The 13,674-nt window shown below is 43.4% G+C and overlaps 1 protein-coding gene across 26 annotated transcripts in view; it reads right to left on the bottom strand.

Annotated features, from left to right (window-relative positions):
* ELN (elastin) overlaps positions 1–13,674 on the bottom strand; it is a 338,132-nt gene that overhangs the window by 193,955 nt on the left and 130,503 nt on the right. For all 26 annotated transcript variants that reach the window (XM_085649707.1, XM_085649706.1, XM_085649705.1 and 23 more), the window contains exon 2: positions 11,295–11,387. In XM_085649707.1, the coding sequence (XP_085505833.1) occupies positions 11,295–11,387 (93 nt within the window). The remainder of the gene's footprint in view (positions 1–11,294; positions 11,388–13,674) is intronic.

Consider the following 13,674-nt stretch of genomic DNA (forward strand, 5'->3'; position numbering starts at 1 on the left):
GGTTCACTTATAACTTGAGCTGTGAAAGTAAAGTACCTTAAGAATGAGCCTAAGAGCAGTTCTTCAGGAACAGCAGGGACAGTCTGAATCTCACTGAACTTCCTACATTATGCAAAAGCACTCCAAAGAAGGGAAAGTCTGAATCTCACTGAACTTCCTACATTATGCAAAAGCACTCCAAAGAAGGGAAAGTCTGAATCTCGCTGAACTTCCTACATTATGCAAGAGCACTCCAAAACCTATCTTGCAATAGGGAGATTCAATGGGTGTTTGCTAATATGATAACAAATAAAGTTGCTTATTTTCTTGAAAACAATTGCTGACGAGTTGGTCTGGTCATAGGCGGGCGTGCATTACCAGGACATCATCTTGAACCTGTTTACACGCCTTCAGTTGCCTGCATCCAGAACCCGAAGGTCACTCACTGTTTTACATCTCACCCATGATTTAAAAGGACCTCTCTCAACACATCAGCATCTAGAGGCTGAAGACCTGGCTCTTCATATAAGCACCTTGGGAGAACACACCTACTTACCTTGCCCAAGTGCCTGGATTCCCTCTTGGGTAAATAGTGAGCTATCCAAATCAACATAAAATATCATTGCATAACATAACAAAATATAACATAACATAACACTATTGTGCCTCAAGCTCTGCCAGTGGAACATTTTAGACAAAGGACCTAAATACTGCATAGTATGCTGTTAACATCTGCTACTGTGGCAGTTCAGCCATGCAGCTCATGTCCCGGATCGTTCTTTTTATTACCTTTGTGTCAGTGAGTCACACTTTCACAATGGCAGAATTAAAACAAGCATTGGTAAATGCATTAAGTTTCGCCCATGTGATTGATAATAAGCTGTCTTTTGTTGTAAGTTGTAGCTTGGTGAGCAGATGTGCAATTTAAGTTACTGAAACTTCGTTAGCGGGTTATGACTTACAATTACAATAGCCTAATGTAAATAACAGGCGGTGAGCAGGGTGCCATACAATTTACTGTGTTTAACAAGAGAAAAGCATATGGTTAAAGGCTTCGTAAGAAAAGCTTAGATGACGGATGGAGCAGGGATGGTGCATGCAAGAGAAAGGTGGGAGGTAGAGAGGAGAAACTTAGAGCAACATGAGTGAAAGGTAAAGGGGAGAGCGGCAGGGTTGCGGAGGGAAAGGGAAGGTGGAGGAGAGAATGTAATTACTGAGGGCAGTGAAACTTTGGAGCATTGTAGGGGTTTAAGCGGGAGGTTTAACTATACATAAGCAAAATAATGAAGATGCTGGTCCGCTAAGCAGTGTGTGTTAGGAGGACCCCAAGGTGCACTGCATACGCAGAAACAATCCTCTAATCCAACCTCTTGCCCGCTCTTTAACAGCCTCTTCATTGAAGTACCTCTCCCATGTCAGTGGCCGCAGATTTTTAGCATTCTGATCTAAAAGCCGGTTCTGATTTATCGTGCATCCTCTTTGTTGCCTTTGAAGAAGGCCCTGTCATTCACTCGGAGGAGGGAGTTCGTAATGACCTCTTAAACACGTTTCCCTCCTGGCTGCAATTTAACACAGTGGAGCTGTGATTAGTCAGCCGCAGGGGGCATAAAAGAGGAACCCTTGAATGAATATGCGGGGACCTGACTGTGCATTATGGGCTCACAATGCAGGAACCTGCCAATTGCCTTGCTCGGCAAACCATGGAAACTGCAGTCAGGTGGAAAGTGATTTCCTTCTCAGAGCGGAAGTAGGTTCAAGTATCAGAAGGATGGCTAAAGCCAGCAAAGCTCTCCCTAGTAACTGACACATTTAGGATAACCTTTACAGGAGGTTTGCATGAGCTTCCTTTTTTTGTTGCAGTTAAAAGTAGAGTCAATGATGAGCTTTCACTGGCTTTTTCCCCCGCCCATGCATGGAAGCCAATAAGCGCCTGTTTAAGTGAAGTGCTACCCAGCCCTTGGGAAGGAAGGGACTTGAGGAGGGATGTGCTTTGGCTCAGTATGCATGACACATAATGGGAACAATTTTACGCTGTGGCGGGAGGTATGGGGCAATTACTGACTGTGGCGGCCAATATTATTATGCAAGTATAAACAACATTGGTGCACCAAAGTTAACAAAAACATTAGAATGTCGACACGGCTTATGGGCACACATTAAAGAAAGAGGGAGCAACCCTGGTATGTCAGTGCCACATCAGAAGAATAAAACAAACCATCTGCAGGTAGGACCATGTTGTTGATAGTGTCTCCAATGCAACTCTATGCAGTGGCGCAACTAGAGCCAAATTTCGGGGGGGGGGCTACTACCTAAAAATTTCGGGGGGGCGGGCTGACTCTTTCAGCAATATGCAGAGTGGAGATGCAGGGGCTCTAAAAATGGGTGAAAAACAACAAAGCCTCGTTAGCAAGTAAATGGTCTTTTAAAGACCTGTGAAATACTCAGGTGCGGCTGTAATAGGATGGACGCCAGACCACAACAGCTCAAAAACTGTCTCTGTGTGTGCCCGGGAAGCAGTCTAACCCGGGCTGACACACACGACGGGGGGGGGGATGAAGCCCTTTGAGCCCAATGAGCGTTGCCGGCCTGACTCTAAGTATACAGGGAGAGCAGCCGGCGACACCGTCTCACCACCAGCCATGACCGAGTGGGTGCGAAGCCCTTAAATGCCTAAAAACAGCACAAGGTCTGTGCGAGTTCTGGGAGAACCAGAGCCCCCCCCCCCCCCCTCCCTCCGAAGCTATTGTAAAAAAAAATTACTGGGCCTGGGTTAATGCTGCTACTCTGAGGTCCCAAAGAGGTATTCTGAGTGAGAAATTCCTAGATATTAAACCTATACCCAGACTGGAGGCCGTATTGGACCTGATTGAGTCCCCAAGTGATAGGTCATTATACCTCAAGCTTAGATACGGCACTCTACCACTACACGAGTTCCAGACAGGGTGGAGTGGTAAGCAGGGTGTTGCTAAGGGCTGCCCGGGATGTGCTTCCCCTACGGAATCTATCGCCCACTTTTTGTTTGCTTGTCGGGCCTACAGCCAGGTTAGATCTAGATGGCTGAAACCCATTTACTTAAACTTGGGCTGCAGGTCAGCCAGGGTGGCCCTGCGCATTCTAACCTATGAGACGGCAGTCCCTAGTGTCATCTGCGGGACTGCCAAGTTTTTGGGGGGGGCTTGGAGGATTAGACAGAGGCTACTCAAGAAGCGCCAGCCTTTGTGCCGAGTCCAAACGTCCACTGACACAGCCTTAGCCCTTGGCACTACCTGAATTAGTCTATTGCTGCTGTATTTGCCTCCTTTTTATATTGTATTGATTGTAGACTACCTCTCTTTTTGGGGCTTACGAACTATTTTGATACAGATATTGTTAAAACTTCTTCTCGTTTTTATCTATTTTAACCATTGTTTTTATAATGTTTTATACTTTTATGATATTTTATATATCGAATAAAGTTTTTTGACTGACTGACTAAAAAACATGTATAACTCAAACTCAAAAATAAATGCCCATGACCAAGGGACCACCCTGTGCGTGTGCCCAAGGAAAAAATAAACAAGAAAGCAGGAGCTTGTGAAAACTAGAGCAGTATAAAAAAGTTCCTCCCAGCAATTTGTTATCAGCGCAACTTTTGCCTGACTCCTATATGGCGGTAGTCCCACAAGGGCCAAGCTAAGCTCAGTATTTGAGCTACTGGTGGTGCGTGGGAAGAGGGAAAAGGGGGGAGAGCAACAAGAGGTACAGAGACAAACTGTAGAGAGCCATAAACACAGTAATGGTTAGAGCCCATTCCTGGCATGTGACACGTGTCACTCTGTCATGTGGCATATGTCACAGCTCATGTGACACGTGCCACAGATTTTTTACATGCTCTTTCATGATTAACTGCAGATAATGTCAGTTGATGATTTCCAAAGGACTATCTTTCACTCAGCTAAAAAAAACAAAAAAAGAAAAACAATATATCAAATAATTTCCCCAGGTAGGGTTTGAACCCTTGTCAAACGGGACAAGTAGCCCCTGTTATCTACCACTGTCCCATCTGCTCTGCTGTTAGATTCCTGCCCCCAAAGTTTTTTTGTCTTAGAAAAAGTGTGCTGTCCTATTTCCATGCTGTTTTGCTTTTACATGAAACACGTCCACACTTGAATTTCATGCTTTATAAACAAATAGCCCTTCCTTTCTTTCACTCTGGCACTTGCCTCATGCTTTTCTTTTTCTTACACAACCATCCCCAAAGTCTCATTCCACAAATTAAGGGATTTCTTTCAAAGCAAACCTTGCCCCCCCTTTCACATGCCACAGCATGTCACCAATGTCTGACATGCATTAGCTTGACTACAGAGGCCACACATCTCCCAGACACTGCTAGGGTTTGATTTACAAAGGGACAGCTTTTATTTGTGTAAATTAGAAAAAAATGGAAAAGAATATAAAAATCGATTTTCCCCAGCTGGGGTTTGAACCCTGGTCAAAAATCACTCATAGCCCATGTTAGGCAAGTGCTATGTAAGGAAAAGCTTTAAAAAAGTTCCTCAAAAGTGGACGAAAACAATACCTGTGCCTCGGGACACTCATAAGCACAAGCACACGAGGAAGAACAGGAAACTGTATGCTATAGCCAATAGAAACGGAGGAAACGTAAGTGGCAAGCACAGAAACCAAAAGCAAGGGGGAGGGATGTAAGCCCTTTTTAAGTTTAAATTGAATATAATAGATTTCATGAGTACAGCACAATTGCTGTGCAGGAAAAACCTAAAAAGGGGGTCTGAATGTAAACGAAAAGAAGGGCGTACAAAACAATGTAGTGCCAGTGGCTAAAGTATCATGCTATATAGTCAAGTATTTATTGATAGGGCATCTGCCGTTTACACAGCAGACATATCAGAAGCTTTTGTGGGGCTCTTGAGACCAAATTGCTAACAGGGTCCTTAATGGTATTCTGTGGTAGTTGTAACACGTAATATAATGGAAACAAGTTGCCAGGGGAAATCGAAAAGAAAGTATTTGGTGCCACCTAGAGGTGTTGGAGCGTTTGCTGCATCAGGAAAGAAGAGGTCAGGCCTGATTTGTTTTTAATATGTAATAGCCTGTAAAATGAGAGCAACCTCATTAAGTGTAGGGCCTGGGGCATAGCTGCCAACTTTCCCAGTTCCATGCGTGGCTAGTTAGGTCAGTCCTGTTTTTTTCCTAGGATCCAGCGACTTTCAGTCTTATTTACAAAACTATAAAACCAGGACTACAAGTCCCACAATACTAAGAAAAACAAGCATTGGCATAGCCAATAGGTCTCGCCTTTGGGACTTTATAAGTGTTTAGCCATGCAACAGTTGCATAACTATATACTTATAAGGTCCCAAAAGCGAGACCTATTGGCTATGCCAGGCGGCCGTGCAGCCGCGAAAGTTAAAGTGATCGCGATCACGATCAAACATCAAAGAGGCCTGCGGCCGCGAAAGTGAAAATAATCGCGGTAAAGCGCGCGCGCCTGTGCACATGCACTGTAGCTCTAGGCTGGCCTGATAGCACTTTTTGGAGCCCTCTCAATAAGTCTCGCCAGACCAGCGCATGCGCTGGGTCAGGCGAGACCTAAAAACAGGGCTGAACTAACGAACCACCCATGGTCCTGGGAAACGTGGCCGCTATAATGAGGCAAAAGCCCAAAATTGCCCTTTCTTTAAAATGGCCCTGTACTTAACCTCTCGACTCTGACAGCTGCCTCAGTCAACAGATTGCCATGTAATGTTTGTGGGTTTCTCGATAATAGAAGCATACATATTAACGTAAAAACATTGTCACCCTGTGAGTAGGAGGGCATGGCCTTGGAACGGGCAGAGCCTCATAGGGAGCAGAGCCTTGTTCCAAGAACTGCCTGAGGTACTTTTTTCCCTGCCTCAATCAACGCCACCTCCCCACCCCCCTGCCTACCCTGTCTCAAAAAAAGCTTGCTAAGGTTTTCACACATCTAAAAGGACATCCGCTGTTCAGAGCTAGAATGACCAGCTGAGAACTCACTCATTGCAGTGGTTTCCAGCTCATCTTTCCTGCCACCATGTGATACTGGCTCCTCACCAGGTGACTGTGTAAAGGGTGCCGATATTATGTGACACATTGTGGTACCATGTTAGTTGGCAGATCTGTAGGAGCTATTTGAGGTTGAGGTTCTTGTAACCTTCTCGAACACCTGTATGCATATTTATGTGGACAGTGGTTATGTGCTCCGTGGTTGTGGTTTTCCTATAGTAGACCTTGTAGAAGGTTGAGTCTTTCAACAGTATCCAAATATGTACATCTCTGTGTAGACCATGGGTTTTCCTTGAGTGGAAAACTCATCATGGTTTGCATCTTGTTATCCACCCCTACATCACAGCTTCAACCCATATATTTGGTGAAGTGTTTGCCACCTCAACAGCAGATCCATATTGCAACAGATAGGACTTCCTGGCGCCAACATGCACAGAATATGACTCAAAACGACTTAGCTGGCTAAATTTGCCATCACAGCAATGCTTTTGTATCAAGTTATGTTCAGACTCTGCACAATACCAACAATACCTGTTAGATACAACTCCCGGCAGCCCTATGCTCACACTATGGCACTGAACTGTATAGTTGGCAAAGCATTCTCTACTTCACCAACACATCCGTATGCTCTCACTAAGCCACATTTCACCCATTTAGAGGAAATGAATTAATTACCAAACAATACATTGACTATTCTAACCTTACCACCAGCTATCAAGGAGGTCGCACTACTAAACAATATGAAATCCAAGCAAATGCAATATCCTAAGGCCACTTTGATTTCGGCCAAAGAAAAATCCCAGAACCATAAAGTGTGTATAGATTCTGAAAAAGCTAAACGACCATGCAAATGGTTAAAAATTATATTTGAAGAAAAGTAGCATAACAGGTACTGTATGTTTAGACAGTGGGTGATTTGGTTTATAATTGTTGGTTACCTTGCGGTACAGCACATAAACGTCTGTGTCATTTGGCCTCCAGCCACCCAACCAAGTAAGTGTTAACCTCCAGGTAGACCCCACAAGAGGTTGGGTCTTGCAAGCCTTTTCAACATGCATATGTATAGGCAGCTAGCCATTGCAGCAGGAATGAGTTTTCCTTTGGTGGGTCGAGCAGGGGTCTTGTTAACCAATATATCAAGGCCACATTACAATATAAAGTGCTCGTCAAAGGCCTAGTAAACCAAAAACTGATGGGTGGAAAGATTAAATGAATCTCAGCGACTGGTAATTACGCCAGGCCACATCCCAGTTCATTGTTATATTGCACACCATGCCACCGCAGATTAGACCAAGATATGTGTAAAACAGCCTTGATGGTGCCCCAATATATACATCTAAACAAGGTTGGGAATTCACTCTTCCACATTTCAGCATGTCCACTGGCTACCGACAACACTTGCCCCACAGTGTTAGGATTTAATACAATATTCAAAGCTCTTTAGGTTCTCCAACCTCATAGAAATTGCCGTTTTTCTACCACATAGATGCAGCATGTGATTTATCTGCGTTTAAAAGATAACTTGGTTTGGAAACATCCAATAACAGGCAATTTATTAACTCGTATCCAACTTTTTCCACCTTAGTTGTAGATAGTTCTTAGTTTCTCAAGCTTTTCCAAGTTTCTTGATCAATGAGCGCATTAGCGAACATGAATATGCCCACATTTGCACCTGAAGTCAATTGACTGACACAATGCACATAGGAAGACTATACTGATTATCATGCAACATATTCCCTTTGTCCCTTTTTCCTCCACTAGGAATTCTAGATCATGAGCATTTTTTGTGATATCATCCAACATTAGCACTTCAATGTCTTTGTCAGATGAACATTCTTCAACCCCACCGGTGTATCCTCGTACAAAGTTCACACCACTTTAACACTGAAGTTTCCTTTGGTAACACACTCCTGAAAAGTGCCCAATTATGTTGCATTTAAAACATTTGGCCTTCATTGGCAGGCAATTACTGGAAGATGCCACATGCCTTATTCTCCCACACCTGTAGCACACCCTTTTTTCTCCTTCACAGTTATTTCCCTCTTTAATCTCCCCTTTCCTGTACTTACCCTCTTTGTTTATTACTTGTACCACAGCCTCATCACCCCCTTTTTTTCTCTAACTCTTTCACATAACGCGATATATCTTAAATGCAATTAGCAACTTCAATGGCCTTTTCTAGATATGGATCTTCCACATGTAACAATGTTTTTAAATCCTCATATTTCCTGTACGATTGATTAACTGATCTTGTATTGTCTCCTAAGAAGATCTTGAAAATTACACGTGACAGTTAATGTACACAATGCACCAACATACTGATCTATTGATTCACTAGATGCTTGCACCCATGACTTGTGAGGCTAACAATCTTCCCATAGTGCACTTCCAGCGCTTTCATAGCAATACTGTACGTATCCTCCTCATCCGACTCTACATTGTTCTCCATGTCAACATTTCCACATAGTCTTCAACGCCTTCCTCCCCTCGACTCACAAACTATGTTTTAATAAGGTCAACTTGCTCTGGGCTACACAAATGGTTACCCCTAATGCTTCAAAATCCGTCTCAAATGCTTCTTGTCAATCCTCCCAGGGCAAACTTAGATCCCCGGGGGCATTTAGGAAAACAGGAGGAGCTGGAATAGCCTGCCTGGTTTAACACACACTACAACACAATATGAGTTTTACACAAATATTACACAACACATTAAAACAACAAACATAGTCACCATTGTCTCAGGTGAAGGAAACATACATTAATATAATAAACGTAGCCATCGTTGTCAACAACTTTGCCAAGGAATAGTAGAATAAATAATCCTTTAAACAGTAGGTTATCAGTCTAGTCGTCCACCAAGTAGGCTTCCCGGATCAAATGTTGAGGACTTCCTGTTATCTTCCGATAGGCTACATGGGATTCTTTTATTTTATTTATTTTATTTAATGCTATTTTATATAGCGCGAACATTACCCGAAGGTGTCAGAGCGCTTTACAAAATAACCAGTTGCGTTACATAAGGAATTTGGATTACATGAGTTACATAAGAGATACAAGCAGAACAAAATTGCAAATGTACAAGGTTTAAAGTCACTCAAGGAAGAGATGTAAACAGGAAAAAATTGCACATGTACAATTGTAAAGTCACTCAAGGAAGAGATACAAACAGATATACTATGTGATTTTAGAGTTTAAGTACAAAGGTCAACTACATATACTAGTGGTTAGAGTTCTATATATACAAATCGTAAATTCACACGGGATTACATTTTAGCAACGATTAGGCATGGACAATTATATAATACATATATACATATATATGTATTTAAGGCAGTCCAGCAGAAAGAGAAAAAACGATCAAGGGTCATCAGGAGGGGTGGGGAGGGAAGAAGGTATGGAACAAAGGTCAAACAAAATGGCGGGTCTGGGTCGTGGGTAGGGACGGAGACCATCTCCAAAAATGGCGGGATGCACAAAGGTCACCAATGGGTCACATGAAATGCTTCCTCTCAACCCTTTCAGCGATCAGACACTCCTCTCTGCACCGCAAGATGAATTGGTAAAATCCGATTAGCGTTACCCTTTCGTTCCACTATTTTACACAAGCCGTACACAGCGATGGCAGTTCAACGCACTCAAACTGCAGCCTTGACGCGCTCCACATGGGACTATGCACATCTACGCAATGCAGCCTGACGCACTCCACACAGTACTGTGCACGTTTCTTCAACCCTTCAAGATGCGTAGTCGTCTCAAAGACTGCACATGCACCAAGTTCCACTTTGCATGGGGCACTATGCTCTGCTGCCTCATATACCGTTGCCATGCAACCAACACAAACTCCTTGCTCATGTTCTGCTCATGCCCGCCATATGTTCGTGCTTGTCTCGCACTCCTTCCTCACAGTAGCATAAATTTAAAACTCCTTATTTTACTCACACAACATCACTGCGCTCCTCATACTTGCGGACATAGCTGCACTCCACATGACCCTGACGTTGTCCTCAGGTGCACGAAGCTCCTCCACTTGCGTTGACCGTTACCACTAACAACTTGAGCAGTCTGCCCACAAACTTTTACTCAGGGTTGGTCCTCGTAAGGGTACATCCCATCCTCGTGGCCAATACAAAGAGCACGCTTGACAAAATCCTTCTTTTTCTCTTTTTTATGTTCAAGAATAAGGGTGCGAGCAACCTTGGCAGAACCGGATCAGCAAGTGCCAGTGCTGGCTTCACATAGTGACATCCTTCTAAATTCCCCATTCCATTGGCATCGTGTTGCCAAGCTACAGTACATAACCTAACCCAATCATGTGGTCTGTCTATCTAATTACTAACATACAACAGCCTTCACTTATGAATAACTTAACAGACAGATTTTTAAAACAGGAAACAGGACAAGTAAACAGTGCCAAGGGGGCGCATGCTCCCAGAGGGCCTCATACCAACCTCCCATTCAGCCCCTCTTTTAAAGATTCTTCAATTGAGCATTTGTCACTGCAAGCTTTCCACTGCAGGTGCCTCACTAAATGCAGCAAAATGCCACTAAGAAAGTGTTCAAGATGGGTGAATTTCAGATCTGTTTCCGAGACACACTTAGGCCATTCCAGTGATTTCAAGAGGTTTACGTCACTAAATCGACTGACAATAATGTCGTACCCACTACATTGAAAGGTAAGTACATATTTACTATTCAAAATTCCGCCTACACTTCTGTAAGAAAATGATAAGTGGAATTTAAAAAAATAATTATATACAGCCCACTTTACCGCAGTGGTAGGTAAATGCAGGTGATATTTTATGGTCGTGTGATATATCGCGTGTAGTATACTGACCCGGCTCACCTCTACAGATGGTTCAAGCATTCCTGTTCTGTGACACAGTGACACAGTCGGCGCTCCCCTAAGTGGTCTCAGTACCTGTTCACGTCTAGGTGTGATGCCACTCACTGACTTCAGAGCTCTCCATAGATTGTTGAGGCTGCCTGCCAGTGTCAGTGCTCCAGGTGGGAGCAAAGATGGCCTCTACAGCCAGTTGCCCTAACGCTGCCCATGACCTGTTATAAAACGCCCACTGTGTGCCTTAAGCTTAGAGACCACCTGTCTGCTTGCTACACTAGAGGGTGGCAGCTACCACATCTCCCAGAGGTCACTTCACAGCTAGACCTTGGTACTTCCATCAGAAGAAGAAGGATTGATGGCTTTTCTCCAGCACCACCCTTGTTGCACCCTCTGCTATCCCTCTACCAGTGAGACATTTCACCGAGGATCAGTGCAACAAACAGCATCTCACCTGGGTACACGCCTCCGGGGTAGTACTGCCCTCCTCCTGGAACACTGATAGGGATGCCACCGGGACCTACTCCTGGGACAGCACCTGGCACTCCTGCGGAAAAAAGCACATTGAAGAATGTGTCACACTCATGCCATACATCTGCCGTGTGATCTGCTCGGGTTCAAATCTCAGCTCTTTGTGCTTCTACTTCAATGACATGATCACCAACATGGAACAGGGTGCATCTGTAAACATCAAACTGATGCTATAACGAGTCTATACAGATTGTCTGTGACCTTTAATAAAGATCACTTCCTCACATGTGTAGTCTAAATATGTACACTTAACTGTACTCAAACTATACACTTGTTGGTTTCCTCGGATATATGAACAATGTATTTTCACTGCACAACATATTATAATGGCTATGGAGTTATATAATTAAAACATGCATTGGCAAAGTCAATAGGTCTGACATTGCCAAGTTAGTGCATTTTGTTGCAAGCAAATGCCACCATAAGTATTTTTTAAAACATGTAGCCACCTAAATTTGACAGCTATAACCTTGCAGTGAAAGTATTAAATAAAAATGACCATATTTTCTAGAAAAGTACATGCTCTCTTTCAACTGGAACTGCTCCATTCATCCCAGGCTAACCCGAGTGGCTCCAAAGGTCAGTTAGTCTACTCTTCTGAGCTACAGGGACACAACAAGCTCGAGAGACCTCTCTGCAACTGCCCAGATGGCCTGTGCAGCTGGACCTGCCTGCGCCTTGCTGGCTCTGCTGGAGTGAGTTGCTGTCACAGGGTCCTGGACCCTTGGCTGGCATCAGATGAGCTCCTCCTGTGAAATCCTGAAGCTTTGAATTCTGCGTGCTCGACTTTGAGAAAGTAACTTTCCAGTGGGACTATTCTGGTCCATTTTATCTGGCCCACACTCAAAGCGGTTGGCCTGAACTTGTGACTCTGTCCTGGTCTAGTGAGAAGAGCAGGTACACACCGTGCTTTATACTTCTTGGCACTATTTTTTACTTACCCCTTTAAAATTTCAGATCTACTGATTGGATTTTTTTTGTTTTGGTCTCACATTATTTACTAATGTTTACTCTATTTTTCTAAATTGGTTTAGGATTTTTGTTGTGTTGTGTTTTCACTTCATTACTGTTTGTGTGATGCATAAATACTTTACACATTGCCCCTTAGTTAAGTATGACAGCTATTGTGCCAAGCTACCAGAGGGTTAAGCACAGTATAACTTAGTGATTTTATGGTTCACCCTGACAAGGATTATGATTATTGTTTTTCACCCCGCTAAAACCCAATTTGTTTTTACACTCAAGATATGTCATGTACGTTCAAGACTTTACAAATATAGAACATAAGATATTTTAATTTTAATCTAATAAAACAACATGTTTCTGATAGCAAATAGTTCTTTGTTTGCTGGATAGTCGGCCAAGTATGTAATGTATGTAAAGTATGTGCTAAATTCTTAACTGTACGTCCCACAATGCTTATGCCATTTCTTCAAAGCCAGGGCTGGCTGCAGATATTGCAAAATACGGCTCAGTTAACTTGTAGCTTTACTGCCCACCATGCAAAGACGTCAGCTTTCATACAGGTTTCAAACGTTCCTTCTGAATGTCAGAGTGCGGGATCGTCTGTTGCTAGCTCTAGGTGCTAAGATGCATGGTTTTCATGGTTTCAAAAGCTTGTTGCACATTCCTTTCTGCTTCCACAAATACACTCCAAGGGAGTGCAGGGAGTTTTGAAACGTTGCTGTAAAAGTCGTTCTTTTCAGCCTGCCTCTGATAGTGTAATTGGTTTCAGTTCACTGGTGAAATCCTCGTGTTGTGAAGGATACAACGTGAAAGTAGGCAAGGCATTACATGGGACCCTGTGAAGTGGCACCTGCTGATGTGATATTGGTATCTGAAAGGGTCCATCACCAGAGAGGATGGAACTGAGAGCAGGTGGGCACTGCAGGCAGGCTTTGAACGTGCAAAAGGTGCTGCAGACATTCCTCGCCCTGTATTGGCAAGGTAGCGGGCACAGTGCCGGATTAAACGCTGTGGAGACTCCTATCTATGCAGTTGAGATGTTGCCCTCCCCCCTCGCAAATTATCTCCTAATACTTTTTTAATTTCACCATCCAAAAATGTTAATAAACCACTACATTACATGAAAACAGTATTTTCTCTATAGACTCTTTAATTTAAGGTTTTTGTTTCTTTGAGTTGATTTATTTGTTTCTATCTTTTGGAAACAATTTAAGAAAGCTTGATTGTAGTTTTCTTTCAAGATCAAATCACTATCCTTTTCATCCGTTGTCGCCGGGCCCCATAAAGGAGTGGGGTCCATAGGCCTGTGCCTACTTTGCCTGTTTGGTAATCCGGAA

This window comes from Triturus cristatus, chromosome 3_2 (genome assembly GCF_964204655.1).
Source record: "Triturus cristatus chromosome 3_2, aTriCri1.1, whole genome shotgun sequence".
In the NCBI taxonomy this organism is placed as follows: Eukaryota; Metazoa; Chordata; class Amphibia; order Caudata; family Salamandridae; genus Triturus; species Triturus cristatus.